Source organism: Meleagris gallopavo, chromosome 1, assembly GCF_905368555.1.
Source record: "Meleagris gallopavo chromosome 1, MGAL_WU_HG_1.1, whole genome shotgun sequence".
In the NCBI taxonomy this organism is placed as follows: Eukaryota; Metazoa; Chordata; class Aves; order Galliformes; family Phasianidae; genus Meleagris; species Meleagris gallopavo.
This window is the reverse complement of record NC_139404.1, coordinates 15,362,608-15,384,359: the sequence shown is the minus strand read 5'-3', so window position 1 is coordinate 15,384,359 and position 21,752 is coordinate 15,362,608. Positions and strand designations below refer to the sequence as shown.

The 21,752-nt window shown below is 40.4% G+C and overlaps 2 protein-coding genes across 2 annotated transcripts; one reads left to right on the top strand and one right to left on the bottom strand.

The window, feature by feature from the left end:
- Nucleotides 1-4,104: 4,104 nt before the first annotated feature.
- Nucleotides 4,105-7,384, bottom strand: TPRKB (TP53RK binding protein). The gene is made up of 4 exons (XM_085217592.1): nucleotides 7,218-7,384; nucleotides 6,608-6,730; nucleotides 6,143-6,319; nucleotides 4,105-5,299 (listed from the first exon to the last, which is right to left on the bottom strand). The coding sequence occupies exons 1-4, from the start codon at nucleotides 7,356-7,358 to the stop codon at nucleotides 5,216-5,218; spliced, it is 525 nt and encodes a 174-aa protein (XP_085073718.1). The 5' UTR covers nucleotides 7,359-7,384; the 3' UTR covers nucleotides 4,105-5,215.
- A 189-nt stretch (nucleotides 7,385-7,573) lies between these two features.
- Nucleotides 7,574-14,432, top strand: ALG10 (ALG10 alpha-1,2-glucosyltransferase). The gene is made up of 3 exons (XM_003201932.5): nucleotides 7,574-7,738; nucleotides 8,455-8,652; nucleotides 12,362-14,432. Exons 1-3 carry the CDS (start codon nucleotides 7,574-7,576, stop codon nucleotides 13,415-13,417), a joined length of 1,419 nt encoding a protein of 472 aa, XP_003201980.2. The 3' UTR covers nucleotides 13,418-14,432.
- The last annotated feature ends 7,320 nt before the right edge of the window (nucleotides 14,433-21,752 follow it).

Below are 21,752 nucleotides of genomic sequence, written 5' to 3'. Positions count from 1 at the left end.
ATGTATGAACCAGAGCTTTAGTACATTTTATAGTTTTCAGACTCCTTCCTAAGAAATATGAAATTCATAAGCTGATAGATGTCCCTTCAGTATTTCAGTTCAGATGGACTTGTGGGCATTCAACATTTTTATCTCTTTAAAAAAGGAAGCAGCCTCTCTAGGGCTGAGCAGGCAATTTTTCAGTTGAAATAACAGTAATCAGAGGTCACTTACTACATGGTAGCTCTTTAGAACCATCTGGAAAAGGTGACAAAGCTATGTAAGATGTTCACTCAGAGAAATCTGGAGATAGTGCTTACTCCTGACTGGTATCTTCAGTTAAAGAATATCTTGACACAGACCACCAAAATAGAAACACATTGTCAGAGCAGAATGGGAAAGTGTCATAGCACACGTTGTTCTGATGTCCACAAATTAACGATTTAGAAACCATTATTATTATTTTTTTAATATATTTAATTTATTTAACCCTGTTACTCTCAATACGTACATACATACATTGACAGGCTGAGGGAGCTGGGTTTGCTTAGCCTGGAGAAAAGGTGGCTGCGGGGTGACCTCATTGCAGCCATCCAGTACCTAAAGGGAGCCTATAAACAGTAGGGGAGCCAACTCTTTGAAAGGTTAGATAACAGCAGGACAAGGGGAAATGGTTTTAAGTTGAGGGAGGGAAGATTTAGGTTGGATGTCAGGGGGAAGTTCTTTACAATGAGAGCGTTGAGGTGCTGGAACAGGCTGCCCAGAGAGGTTGTGGATGCCCCGTCCCTGGAGGCGTTCAAGGCCAGGTTGGATGGGGCCTTGGGCAGCCTGGTCTGGTATTAAATGGGGAGGTTGGTGGCCCTGTCTGTGGCAGGGAGGTTGGAGATTCATGATCCTTGAGGTCCCTTCCAACCCGGACCATTCTGTGATTCTATGATAATACTGCAAAATGCAAAGGTATGTTTCTACTCATAAAACTGATCTGTATCAACAGCAGAGAATAAAAGCACTGTACATCCTCTCAGAAGCCTGTATACAGTCTCTCTGCCTGTCAGTGTGAGAGATATACCAAATGGCTGGTAAATGTTCTGCATTTCCAATTATGGAAATTACTTTATTAGCCTCATTGAGTTTGAAGAGCTCTTTCCCAAATCTAGCCTATGATTTAATACATACTCTGAGCATCATTATAAACACCATAGAACTATTAATAAACAGAATCATTTTTATCTTAGCCTTGTTTTTTGTTATGACAGGATACATTCCCTCCGAGCTCACAGACAGAAAACCAATACCAACACACATGAGAACTGGCACAGTACCTCTGCATTCAAGCAACAACGTGGAGATGAGCTCGCTACAGTCCTTACACTGTACACAGTAATTGTCATGGTCCTTCTAATGGCAATCTGGGGAGCCTGGGCAAGAAAGGATTCATACGTATAGCAGCAGTGTGTCTTCTCTGTTAAATATTAAAATATATATATTTGTACTGATTATTTGTACCCAGGAGGTACAGAAATGGTACCTGCATATTATAGCTTACTTGAAACTGCTTCAAGCATGGTTACTTGGGAACTGAACCTTTGAAGACATTTAACAGGCAAAGTAAAGAATATGACTGTGAATAAGGTAACATAAAACAGTTTGCACTGTAAATATGTTTGCATGTATAATTTTAAGCACAATATGCTTGCAGGAAGAACGGTTCAACCAATGTTTTCATCAGTCAGTTGTACGTATATTTAAGCAGCTTTCCATTTTTTGTCTTACATTGTCCATTCTCTATCTCTCTAATACTACCATGGTAAAAGATACTGTATATATATAAAAAAGCAACTAATCTGTCACATCACAACATAGGAAAAAATCAATAAAAACAGCTACCCTGCAGGCCAAGAAGGACCTCTGAAGACGTCAAATACTCATCTCAGTGGCTGAAAGAGTTTATGCTGACAATGGGTCTTGCATCTACATTTGTTTAACTTCTTGTAATACATTTGTAAACTCAGGAATAAACCCACCAAATAAATCGTACTTGTAAGCATCTTTTGTTGTAGGGCCATCTGGCCCAGTTTTTGATTTTTGCAGCGCCAAACAGACATATCCATGTCAGCTCTAAACAGGCCACTGTGGAATCAGTATTCCTGTACCTATGCATCTCTGACTGAGCGGCAGGATTTAGGTAAAACTTCCTCTTTGGGTAAACCACCTCTTCATGGTTTATAATGAAAGCAAAGCTTTTGTCACGCTTCCTGAAAAACAGCTCACACAGAAATGATACTAAGAAACTAGATGCTTCATGTAGTAAATACAGCCATAGGCTGTATGGGGCCCAGTCGCATGTACTGTACACAATGTACTGTACACAATGTAAGCTGCATACTTGGCTTTCAGAACCACACATTTCAGTAGTACAGACTGGACAAAAATTAGTCTCGGTTGCTTGTGCTGCTATTTTCATAACAGTTGCCTTCAGATATGGCCACAGAACAATCAGGAGAATCGTACAGATGTGGAGGCAGTCTATGCTCTGCTTCCCTCTTTCCTTGAAGACTGTATGTGTCCCTTTCACGTCACTGCTGGATTTGCCATATGACAGAAGATATGTAGCTATACATCAGGTCCTGCACACACGCACGATACTACAGGAGAAAGCTGCCTGCTGACACACAATTGGAGGACAACAGTCTCAACCATGAGAACATGAAGTCTTCCTGAAGCATGTATCTACCACTTGCTCAGAGGTACACCTCTTATACTATGGGCAGGCCAGCAGTTCAGATAAGTCATACTTGAGATCAGCCTGGGCTGAAAGCTTGGGGGCCATTTTAACTCAGTAATGAACAACCTGTTAACTTTACGATGTACTACAATCTCACTGCAAAAATGCAGCTTTGTACATCCTGCTCATGGTTGCCCTACTCCTCTTTTTTTTGGTGCATGTGTGTTTGCTTAGCTTGTTTTATTTTCCCCAAAGAAATTAATATGTTGCAAAGCATTCAAGCAGGAAGGACAGTTATGTGGAATATTAGGTTTTAGCCACTGACTTTCAGAACAACTCATCATACACATGCATAATGTTGAAAAAGCTGCACAGGCAACAAACAAACAGAACCAAAAAACACACACAAAATTCTAGAGCAGCTGGCTGCACATCATTATTTACAATTCAGTTGCTGACTTTGTAAATACTGCAGGTATAATGCTGCTCTGAAGCACTGGAGATCCAAATAGGGTATTGAGGATGCTTTAGTTTCCTCTCTCAACTGGATAGAGGAGATAATGCATAACTGTTCTGACAACACAGCAGCAAAACATTCCGTGTTTTGAAAACCTTCAATCTTTAATCTTAATTGTAAAAAATCTCTATTTTCTTGAAGAATACGCATGGATTCCTGGGTGTTTGAGCTACCATCAGAAAAAACTCCCTCACTTTTTCCAAAAAAAAGAGTAGAGTTGGATGCAGTTAAGGAAACACTGGGGCAGTGGGGGTATTCTCCGCATCACTACACATACCTCTTCACTGCTTCTGATCTGGCTCTCCTGATTTATCATGCAAATGTGGCAAAAAGCTTCCCACTTCTTTTTTGGACTACTATTTTGCAAGCTGAATTGACTTAGCTAGTCGAATGCATGCTAGAACAAACAAAAGGAAAACTGTCAGAATGAATACCAGAGGGGAAATCAGTCTTTAACAAGAGGCAGTTCTCAGACTGGCTTAGATGTACCATCAAATAAGATCTTAAGCTATAAAATTCCCAGCAAGTTGACCCAGGAAAACAGCTCTCATAGTAAATCACTTTCCTAATTTAACTTGGAACACATGACAATAGTAACAAACTAGTTACTAGTTCTACAACAATTAATTAGACTCACGAGAATTAGGAGCTGATAACCCCAGCTTGGAATGCGTGTATCAACTGTTACACTGTGATCTCTTCATTAATATTTCTTTATATTCAACACAGTGGACCAATGATTTACACATGTTCAAAAAAGGCTGTGGTTTAAGCCACAGTTTAAGTCTGCTGTTATTTTAAACTACCACAAACAATGTCAGCAGTTGAGACAGCAAATCTGATGATATATTCCATGTTTTGATAGCACTGTCAGAAAATGAAAACAGTCATCCTCTCACGCAGGTGTTGCACATTTTATTTCAAAAGACTCAAGGCCCTCCAAGCTCCATCTCTTACTACTTCCTCACATTTTCCTTTCAAGAGGATAACACATTCTGTAAAACCATCTTTATACCAAGAAATCAGCACAGACATCTCTCTTGAATCTTTTCTTATGATAAACCTTGTCATTGCCCTGGTACCCCCTCTGGTTCAGCAAAGCAATTTGTTCAGTGCTGCTTTCAGAATGCTATGTGAATTACATCTAAAATTTAAAGTGAGTTAAAGCTATTCTCCAGTTTTCTCCGTGAATTCTGCACCTGGAACCAAGCCCTAAGAAATTTGTATCACTGTACATAATTCAGTGTTATGCAATAAAATAACTTCTCATTTTACTTTAACTCCAATTCTAAAGTAACATGGCAGTACATTGGTACCTCAGCACTGTACTGCATCTGATGACATCAGACTGTTGGGTGTTAGCACCACTCATGCTGATCTTATTCACTGTTCTGCACATCTCTGAAGCTGCTGTTCTACACTGCACCCATCAGTGGGTGCTATGGTGTACCATCCCATTCCTTTCTCTAGATGGAGGCACTACAGATAGCTCATAAAAACTTTTCTTTTTTCTCGCCCATCCACAATACTTCATACAACAGAGAGAGAAAAATCTAGCAGCAGAATTGTTAAACTGATATTGTCTGCTGGATTCCCAAATCAAAGGTAGGATTAATAAAAGAATTATTTACAATTTTTGTAATTTTGTTACCCAATGATAATAAAACATTTGCTGAAAAAGTAAATACACATTTCTAAGCCTTCTGTTTATGATCAGCTTAACGAACTGGCAAAACTTCATTCTTCTTGTTTGGAAAATGGACTGAAATGGCTATGGCAAATTCTGCTTAGTGCAGCCAAACTGCTCTCTGTGCTTAGAATGCAGCTTAGAATACAGCTATACCAAAGCTCCCCCATTTCTGGTTAAAGTTCAGATGTCACCAAACAACTCATTACCACACGACATTTTTTGAGATGCAAGATAAATTGCAGTGTTTTTTAATCTTAAAAAGACCTCTTTTTACTTCAAAAAAATATTTATTTCCACATTTTCATTAAATATCTTTTGTTGAGATTCTGCAAACAATACCATCTAATAAGGTGCCAATTTTTTCTTCCTGAGGAGTGATCTTGTATATCTGCAGGAAAAAAAAAGAACAATAAAAACAAAAGCTGTGTAAGGAAAAAAATGGATTGCATACATTCAAAAAACATGCACACAAAAGATTCCCCACTTTTTACATTAGAATCTTGTCCTGCAGGCTAGATAAAGTTGGGAGTGAGAAACTAAGCAAATTCTGAAACTGCAAGAAACAAGAGAAAGCAAAAAAACGGAATGAGACCAGTACTCTTAGATATGCTATGATTGGTCCAATTTTGCTCCTCTCTCCCACCATTACTTTCATTGAGGTGATCAAGAAGATGTAAACTACTCGAATTATAAATGTGGCCTGGATATTCTTCAAGAATATTCCTCAAACACGTATTCTTCAAGATACCTTTCTAGCATATGGCAATCTGTTAAGAGCACACAAGTCCTAATAATACTCCTAGCAGCTGATCAACACATTTTTATTTAGCCATCCATGTTGAAACTATTTGGGTGTTTAAGTTATGAAATTCCTTAGGACTGAAGATTTGTTTTCAATTATATGCATATTTGTCTGAGAAATCAGGAAGCAAAAGTGACTGTATGGTGGGCACCAATCTGGAATTCATTTTTATGGTTTAACTTCCTGATTATCTTAAAGAATTTGATGACTTAAAATTTATGATGTCAGTGTGTGATGCCTGAAACTTTTTTTCCAGAGTAACAAAAATTTTAAAAAATCAAGTTTCATTTAAAAAAAAAACAACAAAACCACGAAGTTTACTGTCATGCTAAAGAAATAAAAACACTATGTGAAAATTGAGATATGTTATCAGACAATTACATACATTATTCCTTTTATTAAACCCAGCCATCTCTTTTGGTTGCATACCTTTTTAACTTTGGCAATGTCTGTTAGCTGAGGAAGCTCATCTAGAGAAACCTGCTGGCCTTCTACTTGAGATGCTATATCTTCCAGATTTACCGTTTTTTCTCTGTCTACAACCAGAACAATGAGTACTGCTGTGTCACTGTCTGAAATGCCAAACTTTTTAAATGCATCTGAAATCTAGGAGAAGATTAAAAACATCAAAGTATTACACTTATTACATCAAAATAATCATGTTCTTGCTATGTCTTTTCAGTTACTGGATCAAATAGACCAAAATAATAAATTAACACATTTTATCTTAATGGAACTCTGAAAACCAACAAGAGATATTAGCATACTAGTGTTATTAAAAATAACAGTAACTTCTGTTAGTTTGCTAGGTTAAGCAGATAACTACATTTGTCTGTCTGCAAGGCTATTAGCAAGTTTCTCTGGCAAAAATGACATTTGAAGAGTGTATCTTACATTGTTGTTTGGTGAAAGGTTGAAGATAATTTCTGCATTGAGAGTTCTGGTCTTCATTTTACCTATCTTGTGTAGATGAACCGCTTTGTTGGCTGCCACAAGAACTTGAAAAGGATCTACGATCTGCAAAATACAACCAAAGTTAAACAGAAATGCAGCATAGTATTATGACCAACTAATTTTGATAGCCTAAGCCCATAATCATAAAAGCGAGCAGTAAATCTTAGCAGTTCTTGTTCTTCCAAAGTCAATGGATTATTTGCTGAGTGGGACAATCATAGAATCATAAAGGTTGGTAAAGACTGCTAAGATCATCTGGTCCAACTGTTCTTGCATCCTTACCATGCCCACTAACACATGTCCCTCAGTGCCACATCTCCATGGTTACTGAATACCTCCAGGGCAGTGACTCCACCACCTCCCTGTGTCCGTTCCCAAGCCAGCCAACGGCGCGGCTGCCCGCACAGCCCGCACAGCCCGCACAGCCCCGCACAGCCCCGCACAGCCCCGCACAGCCCCGCACAGCCCCGCACAGCCACGCGGCGCCCGCCCGGCCCGCGGCCTTCAGGGCCGTAGCGCAACGCGGCAGGACAGCAAAGCGCCCGCTCACCATGGCAGGGTTTATCAGCGCTCCTTCGATGGATCCCTCCACGGCCTTCTTCCGCAGGGCAGCGGCGTTCCGCACGCGGTTGAAGAGGAGCAGCGTGACGCAGCGCTCGGGGAACAGTTCCAGCGGGTGCGTGAGGTGCATCCCGCAGCGCCGGCCGGACGGCGGTCTAATATAAAACAGCGCTGTAACAACGCTCCCGTCTGCTCGCGACGATATCCAGCGGCGGCTGGGCCGAGCGGCCTCGCAGCCGGCTCCTCCTCCCCTCCTCGTCCCTCCCGTCGCCCCGCCTGCCGGTCCCGGCGCTGCCCGCTCGCGCGGCCCTTCCGGACGCGCGGCCGCTTCCCGGCGGCGGCGGCATGGAGGGGGTGGAGGCGTACGGCTTCTCGGCCGCCATGAGCGGCGCCTTCCTGCTCTCGTCGCTGCTCTTCGCCGCCGTCAACCGCCGCCTGCGGGAGCCCTACATGGACGAGGTTTTCCACGTCCCGCAGGCGCAGGCCTACTGCCAGGGCCGCTTCCTGCAGGTGGGCCCGGCCCTCGGGGCCGCTTTCTTAGGGGCGCCTCCGGGCGGCAGTTGTCGCTGTCGGCTCGGTGCCCTCGGGACGGGTGATTGCTGTAGGAGGGAGTGGGAAGCTGAAGTTGCGCGGAAGGGTTCTGGGCTCCCCAGTGCAAGAAAGACAGGGAACTGCTGGAGGGAATCCAGCGGGGGGTCACAAAGATGACTGGGGGCCTGGGGCATCTCCCTTATGAGGAAAGGATTAGAGACCTGGGGCTGTTCAGCTGGGAGAAGAGAGGACTGAAAGGGGATCTCATCAGTGTTTATAAGTATCTACAGGATAGGAGTCAGGTTGGGGACAGGCTCTTTGGTGGCAAACAACAGTAGAACAAGGGGAAACGGGCACGAACTGGAAAAGAGAAAGTTCTGTACTGACACAAGGAATAAATTCTTTACTGTCAGAGTGAGGGAGCACTGGAACAGGCTGTTCAGAGATGTTGTGGAGTCTCCTTCTCAGGAGATAGGTAAGACCCATCTGGACGCCTACATGTGTGACCTGCCATAGGGAACCTGCTTCAGTAGGAGTTTGGACTCGATGATCTCTACAGATCCCTTCCAGCCCCTACAATTCTGTGATTAACAAAGCAGAGCAGAGATTGGAATTGCATACCCAAACCCTGCTCACATCTGTGGTGCGGTTTTTGTGTGACAGCAGCCCTCTGACCCCTGTCCCCCATTCTGCAGTGGGATCCTATGATCACCACCCCTCCGGGTCTGTACCTGCTGTCGGTTGGCGTGGTGAAGCCTGCAGCCTGGCTCTTTGGCTGGACGGGCAGTGTGGTGTGTTCCACTGGCATGCTCAGGTTCATCAACCTCCTCATCAGCGCTGGCAACTTCTACCTGCTGTACCTGCTTCTGCTGAAGATCCATCAGAAGAATAAGGTACAAAGTAGGATTGTTTTATGTACCAGTACAAACAATTCCTTGACTGCATGTGTTTACTTATTTGAGCTACTCTTTGTTTCATATAATTGCAGGTACTAGTGTCAGTTTTGCCAAGGAGGCATGTGCCTTTTCTGTAAAAAAAGTAAAAACATATTTTTTCTCTGTCAGAGTTTGATCCTCTGAAAATGTACTCTTGTGTGTATTGATAAGTAGTCCCAATGAAACGTGGCCTCAGGTTAAGGGAGTTGATTCTGTCCCTCTCTGCTGATGGGAACTCACCTGGAATACTGCGTCCAGATGTAACTGTCCTCAGTTCAGGGGAGATGTGGACCCACTGGTGCGCATCCAGTGAGGGCCACAAAAATGATCCAAGGGATGGAGGACTCCCCTGTGAGAACAGGTGGAGAGCTCGGGCTGTTCAGAGTGGAGAAGAGAAGGCTGATAGTGGCCTTCTAGTATCCGAAGGGGACAGACTCTTTAGCAGGGTCTGTTGCGATGGGACAAGGGGAAATAGTTTCAGACTGAAAGAGGGGAGATTTACGTTGGATATAAGGAAAGCTTTTTTTTATTATTTTTTTATTATTTTTTATTTTTTTTAATAAAAAGGGTAGTAAAGCACTGGAACAGGTTGCCAAGGATGTGGTGGATGCCCCTTCCCTGGTGACACTGAAGGTCAGGCTGGACCACCCTGCTCTAGCTGTACATGTCCCTGTTTGTTGAAGGGGAATTAGACTAGATGACCTTTAAAGGTCTGTTCCAAGTCAAACAATTCTATGAAATTCTATTAAATAAAATAATTTGCATGTGAACTTATCTAAAGGATAATAGCTAATTTAATTGATTAGGATTCTCCACAAAACTTTACCTGAATGAGGCCCTGTAAGCCATGTTTGAATCAAAATGTTTCTTTAGAAAAGATACTACATTCAGTGTCAATATTTAGTTGGAAAATAATGCAAGTTGAAAAAAACTCTAGCCCCGTGGAAAAGGATCTGGGGGTTCTGGCTGATGTCACCTTCAGTGTGAGCCAGCAGTGTGCCCTGGCAGCCAAAATGGCCAACTGTACTCTGGGGTGCAACAGGCCCAGCACTGCCAGTGGGCAAGGGGAGGGCTTGTCCTGCTCTGTTCTGCCTCACCTCCAGCACTGGGTGCTGTTTAGGTGCCACAGCATCAGAGACATAAATGTATTAGAATTGTGTCCAAAGGAGGGATATGAAGTTGGTGAAGGGTCTGGAGGGCAAGACGTATGAGGAGCGGCTGAGGTCCCTGGGTTTGCTCAGTGCAGAGCAGAGGAGCTGAGGGGAGGCCTGATGGCAGCTGCAGCTCCTCACAGGGAGCGGAGGGGCAGCGCTGATCTCTGCTCTCTGTGGCAGCGACGGGGCCCAAGGAAACGGCATGGAGCTGTGGCAGGGGAGGGGCGGGACAAGGGGTTATGGAAAGGGTCTGCACCAGAGGGCGGTGGGCATGGAACAGGCTGCATAAGGCAGTGAGCATGTCTCCAAGCTATTGGAGTTTAAGAAGCATTTGGACAACACTCCCAGAGCTATGGTTTGATTTTTGTGTGGTCTTGTGTGGAGCTATGAGTTGGTGATCCTTGTGGGTCCCTTCCAGCTTGGAATAGTCTATTTTTCTATGAATAATTCAAGTTGGGAGGGGTCTTGGGAGGTCTGTAGTCCGACCTCCAGCTCTCCAACCTGAGATCAGACCAGGTTGCTCAGTGACAACTCAAACTCAACGGGCAACCTGTTCCACTGCTTGACTGGCCTCATGATAGAAGATTAGTAATTTTTTTTTTTTACATCCAGTCTGAATCTTTTGTTTCAGTTCATACCCATTGTCTCTTGTCCTCCAACCAAGTGCGGCTTGAGGAGCCCAACTCCCTTTATCTGATAACTTCCTTGTAGGCAGACTAGTGTTCAAACCCCCAAACCATCTATTTTCTGGGCTGAGCAAGGCCTTCTCCCTCAGCCTCTCTTCTCAGGGCAGGTGCTTCAGCTCTTTGCTGTCTTGGTGGCCCTCTGCCTTTGCTCCAGTTCAGTAATACCTTTGTCCTATTACGGAGCACAAAACTGGATGTAGTATACTAAACACAGCCTGACAGATATGGAGTAGAGAGGTATAATTGTTTTCCTTGGTCTGCTGCTACCCTTTTGCCAGTGCAGCTCAAGAGGCTGTTGCTGCTCTTATGTGCCAGGGTACACTGCTGGTTCATTTTCACCTCGTTGCCTCCTAAGACCCCCATGTCCTTTTGCAAAGTGGATCCTCAACTTCTCCATGCCAAGGCTGTGTCATTGCAGGAGGTTCTTACTTCCCAGATACAGGCATTTACATTTGCTTTTGTTGAATTTCATAAGATTTCTGTAGCTCCATTCTCCAGCCTGTGTAGGTCACTCTGAATGGCAGCCCTGTCCTTGAGTATATTGTCTGAGTCACCACAGGTCAGTGTTACTGCAAACTTGATGAGTAGTCTGTTGTTCCAGGTCACTGAGAAAGACGTTAAACAGGACAGGCCCCAGTAGAGATGCCACCAGTATTCCTACCCTTCGGTAGAATTTGATACAGCCCATTTTTACCTATTTAGCTGTCCACCCATACAGACCGTAACAGTTCAATTAGGATACAAGACAAATACAGTTGTATTTTTAAAGTGTTGAAGCATCCACCATTGCAGTAGGTAATTTTTTTTCATAGGTTAATGGCCTAGTGAAAGTCTTTCAACTTAGTGAAAGTTCTTTAGTTTCACTTTTTATCCATAAGAACATTTTTGCTGTTGCCCAATTCCTTTACTGTGAAGGATATGTTTTCTTACAGGAAACTCATGTGCTTTTAAGCACATGGTAGGACACCAAATTAGGTCAAATTCAATAAATTGTTTCCTTTTTTGGAATACTTAATGTTATGTTTGGAGATTGAAATATAATTGTAAGAAAACAAAAGATTTCTTGATAATAGTACTAGCATGAGACATTGTGTTTCTGTTGTTGCTGCTTCTTTGAGATCAGTGTTTCCTCTATTCCCTTTTCTTTATGGTGGTGACTATTTCATCCAACGCTACATCCTACGGAGACATCATGCAGCATTTTTTAATGTTGTGAATTGCATCATATTGTGTAGTGAGTGAGATAATTGGCAGAAGTTTTAAACAGTACAGTCTCCTATCTTCTTTAAAGTTTCTTTTTTAGCTTTTGAATTATAATGAAAATAAACAATAAAAACTGCACCCAAGATCAGAAACTTGAGCTGGCCATTTTGTGGGCAGGCTTCAGAGGACAAAACAGCATGGTATGTTTTGCTGTCTTACAAGCAGAATGTGATAATGAGATTGCAGTGGCATAAAGGACTGAATTTTTTTCTTTTTCCCATTAATGTATTTTTTTCCCCTAGATGTGGGAGCAATTACAATCCCACCATGATGTTGATATCACAAGTATGTGAAACCCTGATGTAGAAAAGCAGTTGGTGTATTTTCTTTGCCATGTATTTATCTCACCAGCAATAAAGTTCGATGTTTTTATTTGTCTTTTAACATTGTACTGTCCAGCATCCTATATTAACGTAGCAGGAGCTTAGCAGAAATGTAGCATGTGTGGTCATACAACAATGGAATCTAAGGGTGTAAGAGATGCTATATAATCATAATGGAATTCTCATAAATATGTCTTTTTAGTTGGACATTACTAATCATATTTCTCTGTTTCTTCTCTAGGCTGTGTCAGGTTTCCAGAGAATCTTGTCTTCGTTAACTCTTGCAACATTTCCCACCCTTTATTTTTTTACATTCCTTTATTATACGGACACAGGATCAGTATTTTTTACTCTCTTTGCGTATTTAATGTGCCTTTATGGTAACCATAAAGCTTCAGCTCTGCTTGGATTTTGTGCTTTCATGTTTCGTCAGACAAATATCGTGTGGACAGTTTTTTGTGCTGGAAATGTTGTTGCAGAAAAGCTAAATGAAGCCTGGAAGACAGAGTTACTGAAAAAGAAGGATGAAAGGATCTCTTCCATGAGAACATCATTTTCTGATCTGACCTTAATCACGCGATTTCTTATTGAATATCTCGTATCACCTAAAAACTTAATTACACTTATTGCTTTAACATGGCCATACATTGTGTTAGTAACTGCGTTCTTTGGTTTTGTCTTCGTCAATGGTGGAATAGTTGTTGGTGACAGAAGTAGCCATGAAGCCTGCTTGCACTTTCCCCAGCTGTTCTATTTTTTGTCCTTTACTCTCTTTTTTTCCTTCCCTCATTTACTGACCCCTACTAAAGTCAGGAAATTCCTGCAGTCATTGCGAAGGCACCGTGTGCAGTACATTCTAATCACTGCCATCTCTTTGTTCTTGATTTGGAAGTTTACCTATGTTCATAAGTATTTGCTAGCAGATAATAGGCATTACACATTCTATGTCTGGAGAAAAATCTTCCAAAGACATGAGCTTGTAAAATATGTGTTAGTTCCAGCCTATATATTTGCTGGCTGGAGTTTTGTTGATACAATAAAATCAAAATCAGTATTCTGGATCTTAATGTATTTTGTATGTTTATTATCAGTCACAGTTCCCCAAAAGCTGTTAGAGTTCCGTTACTTTATTTTGCCATTCTTAATATACAGGCTCAATATTCCTTTCCCACCTGTCTATAGACAACTTGTTGAGTTGGCTTTTTACATTGTTGTGAATGCAGTAACATTTTATCTTTTCCTAAACAAAACATTCCAGTGGCCGAATAGTGTAGAAATCCAGAGGTTTATGTGGTGACTTTTTTTAACCTTCGTACTCTTATGGAAAGCCAGTTCTGTTTCAGAACTGTGGGCTCTGGAACAAAGTACCATGTTTTGTATTATATATGGACTGTTTTTTTCCTCAGAGGACTGGAGAAGGAATGAAGTTGCTTACGTTCTTGGAACTGAATGTGATATAACAGATATTGAATTTCTGAACTCCTAGGATTCATTTGGAAGAAGACGAAATTTGGGAACACTTAGCAGTAATTAATGTGAAACATGGGAGATGTTTACAGTCATTCTTCATTATAATATATTATTTAATGTACTTCAAGATACGATAGTTTATGTTTCAGAGGTTGATCTTTAAAACAGCATGTCTAAGTGTTACGTTGGGATGCATATTTCCTCTTTGAAACAGGTTACTTCCATCTATGCCTACTAAAAGTCAAGGTATGAAGCACTGCTCAATGATAATGTTTTCAAAAACACCTACATCCTACAACCTACTGAATTTTCTGGATTTTTTTTCTTTGGTCAATAAATGCTTACATGAGTTTTGCAAACAGAAAGTTGGCTCTTTCATCATTAGGACGTTTTGGAAATATTATTTCAAACTGATAGTTAGAAAATACAGTGGAGGCTGCCTGCATGTACGTTCTTTGGGAGAATAAATGTTAGTGTACAACAAAAGATAAATTGCAGTTGATATTGTAACCTATTAGAAGGGGATTAATTTACGTGTGTCAGACTGAAACGTGTTGTTACACAGTGGAATGCAGTACAATGAATGTCCCTTTAAATAATAGGGCTTTCATGTCCCGAAGTTCTGTGTTCAGTTTGTATCCAAGGAGGATATGAGTGCACTTCCAGTTCCAAATTGAACACAGTGTTTTTAAGATCTTTGACTTGTAATCTTAAACAATTACTAATGGCTCTACTGAATTGTTCTTTTAAGTGCTTTTCACATATATGCAAATCTAATGGAACTAAGGGGAACATGTATTTTTTACAAGAGCAAAATACAATGGTTGTCATTTGTTGTTGGTTGGTTGTGTAGTGTTTTGTTTTGTTTTTTTTTTTTAAAGCTTTCAGTGCATTATTTTTAGAATAAAAGAAGGTGTAATGGTTTCTGTCAGCAAATGGCTTTAATGAGGCTAGAAAAAAATCAAGTTAACAGTTGAGCAGTTTTTATAAACGTAACACAGTGCGGTGGGGGATTGATAGTTTCACATACTTGTAGCATCTCTAAGGCCTCTAAAATACTGTAGTCCCAATCTGAGCGAATTTACTGCTGTTGCACTCCAGTCACTCTGAAATGGAATCCCACTTCAAAAGTCAGTGCTGTGGAGTTACTTATATGTAGTGGTTCTGTTACTTTTTTTCTTTACTGTATGCAGATGAATATTCTGGCTCTGAGCCCTTCCCATGAAGAGTGTGGTTATCTCATTCTCCTGTCCAATGCAACCCTGTTTCTTCCAAGGAAACCTTAAAGCCCACTCAGTAAGTGGGTTTATTTAAATTGCATTTGGAACACTTCGTAGAAAGTGACTGCTTTCTTTTTGCCTGGTTGCCAGGATGGTAATTTGTTGATATTGTGGGTACAATAGGAAAAGCCGTTTTTTGATCACTCTCCATTTGGCTTTACCAAATTGAAAGGCCGAGAGAAACGTACTGGGTTGTTTTTCAAAAATCTGACATGGTTCTTGTGGAGTCCAGGATGCTGTCCTGTGCTGTGATTGTGCTGTTAACGGATTTGGGGGGAAAGTCTTGCATGCCTCTTGATCCAATGCTGCTTTTGTATAACGTTATATAAAATGTAAACAAAGTGAAGAGCAGAGGCATGTTTCAACTTCATTTTCATCCTCAAATGGAGTACTGAGCAGGTTAGGATGGTAACATGGAAAGGGTGGGGATCTGGCTAGAATTTTGACCTACCTCCTAGGCCTGGTTTAGTTTGTTTGTTTTCCTGGCTTTATATAAAGGAGCAGGTGTTCACTGCTTTAGCAAGATGAAAAAATTCCTGTACAGCAATACATTTGTATTTTGTCCAGGATGACTATTGATGCTGGTATTTGAATGCCCCAGATTATCAGTACTGTTAGGACAGTGCTTATCTTATCTATTCAACTGAGGTAGCAGCCATGTTTCAAGTGAAAAGAAATGAGTTTTAATACATACTGTATTAATGCAAGTATGCATTTCTGTTAAAGACAATCAAATGCAGAAAGCCCCCAAAAGTTAGAGCACAGTGCCTTTCTGGTGAGCTCTACATCACAATATACTCTGTAGAGAGGTCTCCATGAACTGCTTTACTAGTTTGTTTTCAAGAATATTATAAGATGGAATAATATCTTATCATGGGATTTATCAGAGTACTTATATTTTCATTTACCTGTACACTTATTCTCAGCACTTTCTGTTAAGGTTAAGTTTAAACAAATTTTTACAACTGGGAAAATGCACAAATTATTAAAACATGAAAGGAGCAATTCGTTGTTAAAGCTTTTTTTATTTTAACTTTTGCTGGTGATCCAGAGAGACTTTACAGGTAATATTCGATGTTAATGTGATTCAGTTTCAGAAATCAAGGTGATTGTAACTACATCATGATTAGTCTTAAAAAAAGGCTTAGGTTCTTTTTTTTTTTTTTTTTTTTGAGACAGAAAGAAGGGGATTTCTCACTAACTCAAATCAAAATACTGAACAGTCACAGTGTGACTGAATTGTTTTGATGTGACACATAATTGGCAGTTCTTAGAGTTATATAGAGGTACTTATTTGAGAAGGTAGAAAGTTTTCAAACTAAGTAAGTTTATAAATTGTATTTTCTGTTATTTGTGTGTATTTTGTGTTTTTTACCTCTTCCATTCTTTGACAACATGTTTGTATTCAAAATTAACATGAAGTTGACACCATAAACAACACGTACATGCTGAAATAGTTTTTACTTCTTACTTTGATAGTGTGTAGACCGATTCCTTCCGCTGAAAATCTTGCAGGAAAAAGCCTACTACTCTGGTTTTTGTTCTGTTAGTGCAGGATTGACTTTTTTCAGCAGGTGGCAGACTTGTGCCATCGTGTTCTGGTGACCCATGCGCAATGGAATGCTGCTGGAAATCACCGCGTTGGGGTTTAAGCATCCCTGCTTGCTGAGAACTGGAATACTTCAAATCTGGCATGGCTGATTGCTTGTTTTAGTAACTAGCTTAGCTAAAGTATCGTTGTATTTAATTATCAATCTACATGGTATGATATATTTCAGAAGAAGAGCTAGTTTTTTTCATCTTTAAAATGTCTCCTTTTGATATTTTTTCTATTTATAGAGTTTTCATATCTGGTCTTAGAGAACAAAATGAAACTTGAAAGCTTGCTGTTGGAACATCTGTTTTACAATGTAATCATTGCTTAGGAACTTACATGGATTTTCTTCTGCTGTTTTATTACTGACTTTCCCAGCATTCTTTTTTTTCTTCACATAGTCTATCCATTGCCATATTTATATATATATAAAATAGGACAAATTGAGGAAAGCAAAGAAATTCCACTTTTGAGACTGACACATTTGCTCTTTTTTGTTGGATGATGAGCACATGCAATGCAAATGTTCAAATGGCTGTTAGCTCCATAGTGGTTGACATGCTGTATTTTAAATGCATCATCTACTTTCTGTGTTGTGAGAAGTCTGAACCCAGAGTCCATGGAAGTAATGTTTTTTTTTGTCTATATTCACCACTTTGTTGGTTTGTTGTTTTTATTTTTCCTCCTAAAGAGCTGTGCCATCCTTGCTCATTTCTTGTTAGGTAGGATAGGCTTTTTCTCTTTGTTTCAGTGACATTTGTTTGTCACCTGAGACTTCTTTTATATAAAAAAAAATCCCTCTTAAAAGTATGTTTTAGATGGATCCAAAGAATTGACTTTTACTAGCAAACATCATTTTGCAAACAAAAAGAATCTCTCCATGAGACTGAAATGCTAACGTGTAGCTCAAATGCCCTTAACTTGTGAGTCCTTGGCACTGGGCTTTCTGCTTAATTCAGAGCATGTTCAGAACCTCAGGCTGCTCCTTCAGCATCAGGAAAAGTTGGGTTATAAGAGCAGGAATCAGAAGGGAAGGGATTGGTACAGGTAACTGCTGTTGCTCTTGGGGTTGTGAAACACCGGCTGGAAGGAGAGGCTGCTGGTTGCTGGCAGAACAACATTTCTGAAACTTGAGGACGAGCTGGTTTATCAAATAGTGTTTCTAGTACTTGGACATGGATCTATAAATAACTATCTTAATGTTCTCAAGAAATGGTGTGAGCTTACTTGAACTGCAGCTGTACGTCAGCAACAGGAAAGGAGTTCATTGCCCAGACACTGCTGTTTTTGTAAAGCAAAACTTGTCGTATCTTAAAAAATAAACACTCGTAAAACAGTCTTCTTGTGTGTTTTATTTCCTGGTTCTATGTAGATGTTAATTGATACACCATGCATTTGATTGGAATTGGCATGAACTGGCTTGAATGGAAGCACTGTGCATCTTTTCAAGGATGTAATTGCAGAAATTCATGTCCTTAGCTACCTTCTGATCTCCTCTAATGAGATTACATTTCCATGTTTTCATATCAACTCTCCTAATAGCATTGTCATAGAAATAATGCAAAAGGAATGGTTGTGGTGATTATTGCTTCCAGGACTCTCTAATTTTAAGGCACTGCTTCAAACCTGCACATTTCATACATGAAAATCATGCTGCATTTTCCTGGGTTCCCATCAAATCTCAAACAAAACGTTGCCTGGTTGAATGTAAATGTAAATGACAAGCTTCAAAAGAACAAAGGAGCACAGGCAGGAATATTACCGATTTCAGAGATAGCATTTTGCCCCCTGGGTCGGTGCTGAGCAAATGGTGGTGGGTGGGAGTAAGCACAACAGAACATTTTCTTTGTTGCAAGTGGGATTCCTTACTGCTGTGTGCATTTGTGCACAGCTACAGCACTGTATGCTTCTCAATACCGAGGGGATTGTTTTATGTTAGTAGCCCACTGTGTTGTGGCCTTCACCTGTTGTGAAGGTGGGAACTCATCTGCCAGACATCTTGTGAAATCTGTCTGCTACTGAGACCTGCTTTGGAGCACAGCATGTTTGGGCAGAGCGCTTGTGAGCTGCGGGCTCTCAAACCCAGCTTTTAGGCCGCAATGATCTGTGTTGGAGTTGATTTTCCTGGCAACCACGCTGCTGCCTAATTTGAAAACCTTCAGTTCCATACGGAGTGTTAGTTTGCTTTGAAGTCTCAAGAAGCTTTGTGGAATAACTTTCCCTGTCCAACTTCATTCTACCAGAAAAAGAACCAGGAGCATGCTGAAGGAAAAGGAGATTATTTGCTGACTGTGGTAAAAAGCTGCATGTATCCATGCTAAAAATGTACTGGTGCAGATTTCCTTTAATAACTGGGAGTTTTGTACAATTAATTCTTGCCATTTTCTATACTCTATTCCAAAATGAGGAAGAGCAATAGTTCATTAGTTAAGAGCCAAAAGAAAATAAAAGTTTGCACTTTTCTAAAGCATTATGAAGAAAAAATGGTTTGGGATTTTGGAGCTATCTGATGTGTGTGGGGAGCTTCAAGTTTGCCTTCAAGATAAATGCTATTAATTTCCCTCTGTTCTCCTTCACTGCTTGCGTAATTTACACTGCCTAAATTTTGGGGGGTGGCAGAGGAGATGGCACTGTAATGACCTAATCCAGCTGTTTGAATGGCAGTTGGCTGCAGAACTTCATCCAGGAACTTCCATGGAGAGGGAATTAGCTTCCAAGTTATGTAAGTGAATCCTGTAGAGTTTAATATTTAGTGGCTGAAGCAGAGCACATCTTCTGAAATTCTATTTAAAGCCAACAAAGCAATGAATTTGCCATGTCCTTTGACCAGCTTTTTCACATATCAATTACTTTTACTCAAAAAAATCTTTTTTCTTGTGACTATTATCTTTTTGCTAGATCTCTGCGCAGACAGGTCTCCCCATTTTCCTCTTGTACCTGTGTAGATATGCATCACATAACTTCCATTTATACTGGTATGTGCAAATCACAGCCCAACAGCCTCTTAACCTACTGACCTAGAGAAACATGAGGGCTCTCGTATTCCAGACTGTTTTTTCTCTGGCTTTGGTTTTTTTTTCAGCATGTGTGGAAGTATGATTGCAAGAACTGAAGATAGCACAACACACTTGGGCCTTTCTAGTTTGTTGCTGTTTGTTGTTGGTGGTGTGTTTGTTTTGTTTTTGTTTATTTGTTTGCAAGCATTATCACTGACCTAGACACATACACCTCTAGCTAAGGCAGGTTCTGTGGCACCCTTAGTTTGAACAGCTGTTGGCTGTCTTGTACCTGAAGGGCTTTTTGACTTCTAAAGACATGGTCATGAAAAAATCAATGCAAAATGAATATGTTAATAAGTCCTGTAATAGCTGCTTTGTTGTGGCTGGAGAAAGTTTGGGAAGTTGGGAGTGCAGTTTGCCCAAATACCCAAGATTTGGTTGTTTTCCCTCCCCTAGAAGATCTCAGTGAAGTTAAGTGCTTTTATAGAGGTAAAAGGAGTTGATTGACTGCTGTCTTGGTCTGTAGAGCCAGGGCCTTGCTGTTGTGCTGAGAGATTAGTTACATTTGCCTTGAAACATGATTTATTTTAAGGAGTTGGAGCACAAAGATTTTTGGTTTGGAGGAGTTGTAGCACAAAGATTTTTGGTTTCTCTCTGATTTGAAATAGAGGTATTTATACAATGAAGATGGGATGGCTCTGAAAGGAGACTACTTCTCCTTTTCCTAAGATTGACTTAACCAAATTTCAGTTGCCCTGATGAGACTCTTAACTACTCTCTAACTCATGGAGTCAGTCCACTTAAAAGCAAGTCTTTGTTTTAGTAATCCAGCTACATGAAATGTTTGATTTATAAAAACAAACTCTAATGCCATTGAAATTGGTGGGCATGCTTACATTTTAAAATCCTTGCTTTACAATTAAAACTTCTCTGTGAATAAGGAGCCTTTCTGGAAAATAAATTTTAATCTTGCTATCTTGCTAGCAGTTAAGTCTTGTGTAAACCTTAGCACAGAATTACAGCAAAGATCGGTTAATGTAGGTTGTGACTGAATCAGAGTCAAAGATGTTAAACACTTGCAAGGATTCTAACTTGCTAAATTTGAGTTATACATAATAAACTACTTGATGCTCTTGAATTTTCTTGCCCATCATTTTGCCAGAGAGTAAGTAAACAAACAAGAAAAAAAATCAGCTATGATATCTTGATAGTCTGCAGTTGCTTGGGGAAAAATAACATTTCAACAACAGCCTGTAGACAACACCTTTCTTTTACTAAGCAGCATTAAAAGATTTCTGGTAATGTTTGCTGCGTTGGATCTCAGGATATGTGCTTTTTACCCATTTTTGTGTTTTCTTTTTGTAGGATCCTCTTTCTTGGACATGGCTTTGTTAGCTCTTACATTGATTTGGGGCTCTTCCTTGCTAAATTAAATTTATATGAGTGTGTGAATATTGCTGCATACATTTTTAACAGTTGGGAACTTGCAGGGTGTAGCATTAGCATCTGTGGCAAAGAGTTCAATTGCAGTGACACCAAGGCAGTAATTCAAAATTGCAAGGGATGCTGAGAAAGATCCGTGCTCCTGCTTTTGCAACTGTGTTGCAATGTAAGAGCCAGTGTTAGAAATGCAGATTATGGCACTTGTTGACGACATACATTCAGTACTTTGTTTTCTCGTTAAATCTAACGTAAAGTAAGCAGGATAACTGGGGATCAGATTTAACCTTTGATATTATACTGAAAGAGTATGAATATTAACAGTTTTTTTGAGCTTTGAACATAAATTTCTGAGGCAAAGTTGAAGAAGATAATTGCAATCTAACTCTCTTTTCCATTACCCACACAGTAAGATAATGGAAATTGTAGTAAGTACAACTTCATGAGATGGACATGTTTTCATTTCAATGCTGCCTTCTCCAAGGACTCTGTCTAGAGGATCTAAATCAACAGGAACTTACACACTAAAGAAATAATACTGCCTTCTTCAAACACTTCAGCTGCATGCTGAAGAAGCCTGAAAGAGCGGGCATAGAGACCTTGAAGATTTTTGGATTTGGCATATTCAGTAAAATGCAAAATAATATGAAAAAATGAAATAAAACCTTTTCTTCAAGCGTTCAGTAGGACTAAAGTATTTTGATAGTGGCAAACAGTTGAGGGATGTTCCCAGGGAGGAGAAGATGAACGTGATGGTGTGTGTGTTTGCAGAGAGCTTAGGCTGGGAATATGTTCTGTGGTAATGGCTATCCCACTTCATCCTGCCTCTTTAGCATCCAGTTCCACCCC

What these genes read in the sequence shown, in the direction of transcription:
- TPRKB (XM_085217592.1), bottom strand. Translation starts at nt 7,358, where the DNA reads ATGCACCTCACGCACCCGCTGGAACTGTTCCCCGAGCGCTGCGTCACG. An exon ending in CGCTGATAAACCCTGCCATG is followed by an intron (nt 6,731 to 7,217) that starts GTGAGCGGGCGC and finishes TGTATTTTGCAG; the next exon opens with ATCGTAGATCCTTTTCAAGT. An exon ending in ACATTGCCAAAGTTAAAAAG is followed by an intron (nt 5,300 to 6,142) that starts GTATGCAACCAA and finishes TTTTTCCTGCAG; the next exon opens with ATATACAAGATCACTCCTCA.
- ALG10 (XM_003201932.5), top strand. Translation starts at nt 7,574, where the DNA reads ATGGAGGGGGTGGAGGCGTACGGCTTCTCGGCCGCCATGAGCGGCGCC. An exon ending in GCCAGGGCCGCTTCCTGCAG is followed by an intron (nt 7,739 to 8,454) that starts GTGGGCCCGGCC and finishes CCCATTCTGCAG; the next exon opens with TGGGATCCTATGATCACCAC. An exon ending in AGATCCATCAGAAGAATAAG is followed by an intron (nt 8,653 to 12,361) that starts GTACAAAGTAGG and finishes TTTCTTCTCTAG; the next exon opens with GCTGTGTCAGGTTTCCAGAG.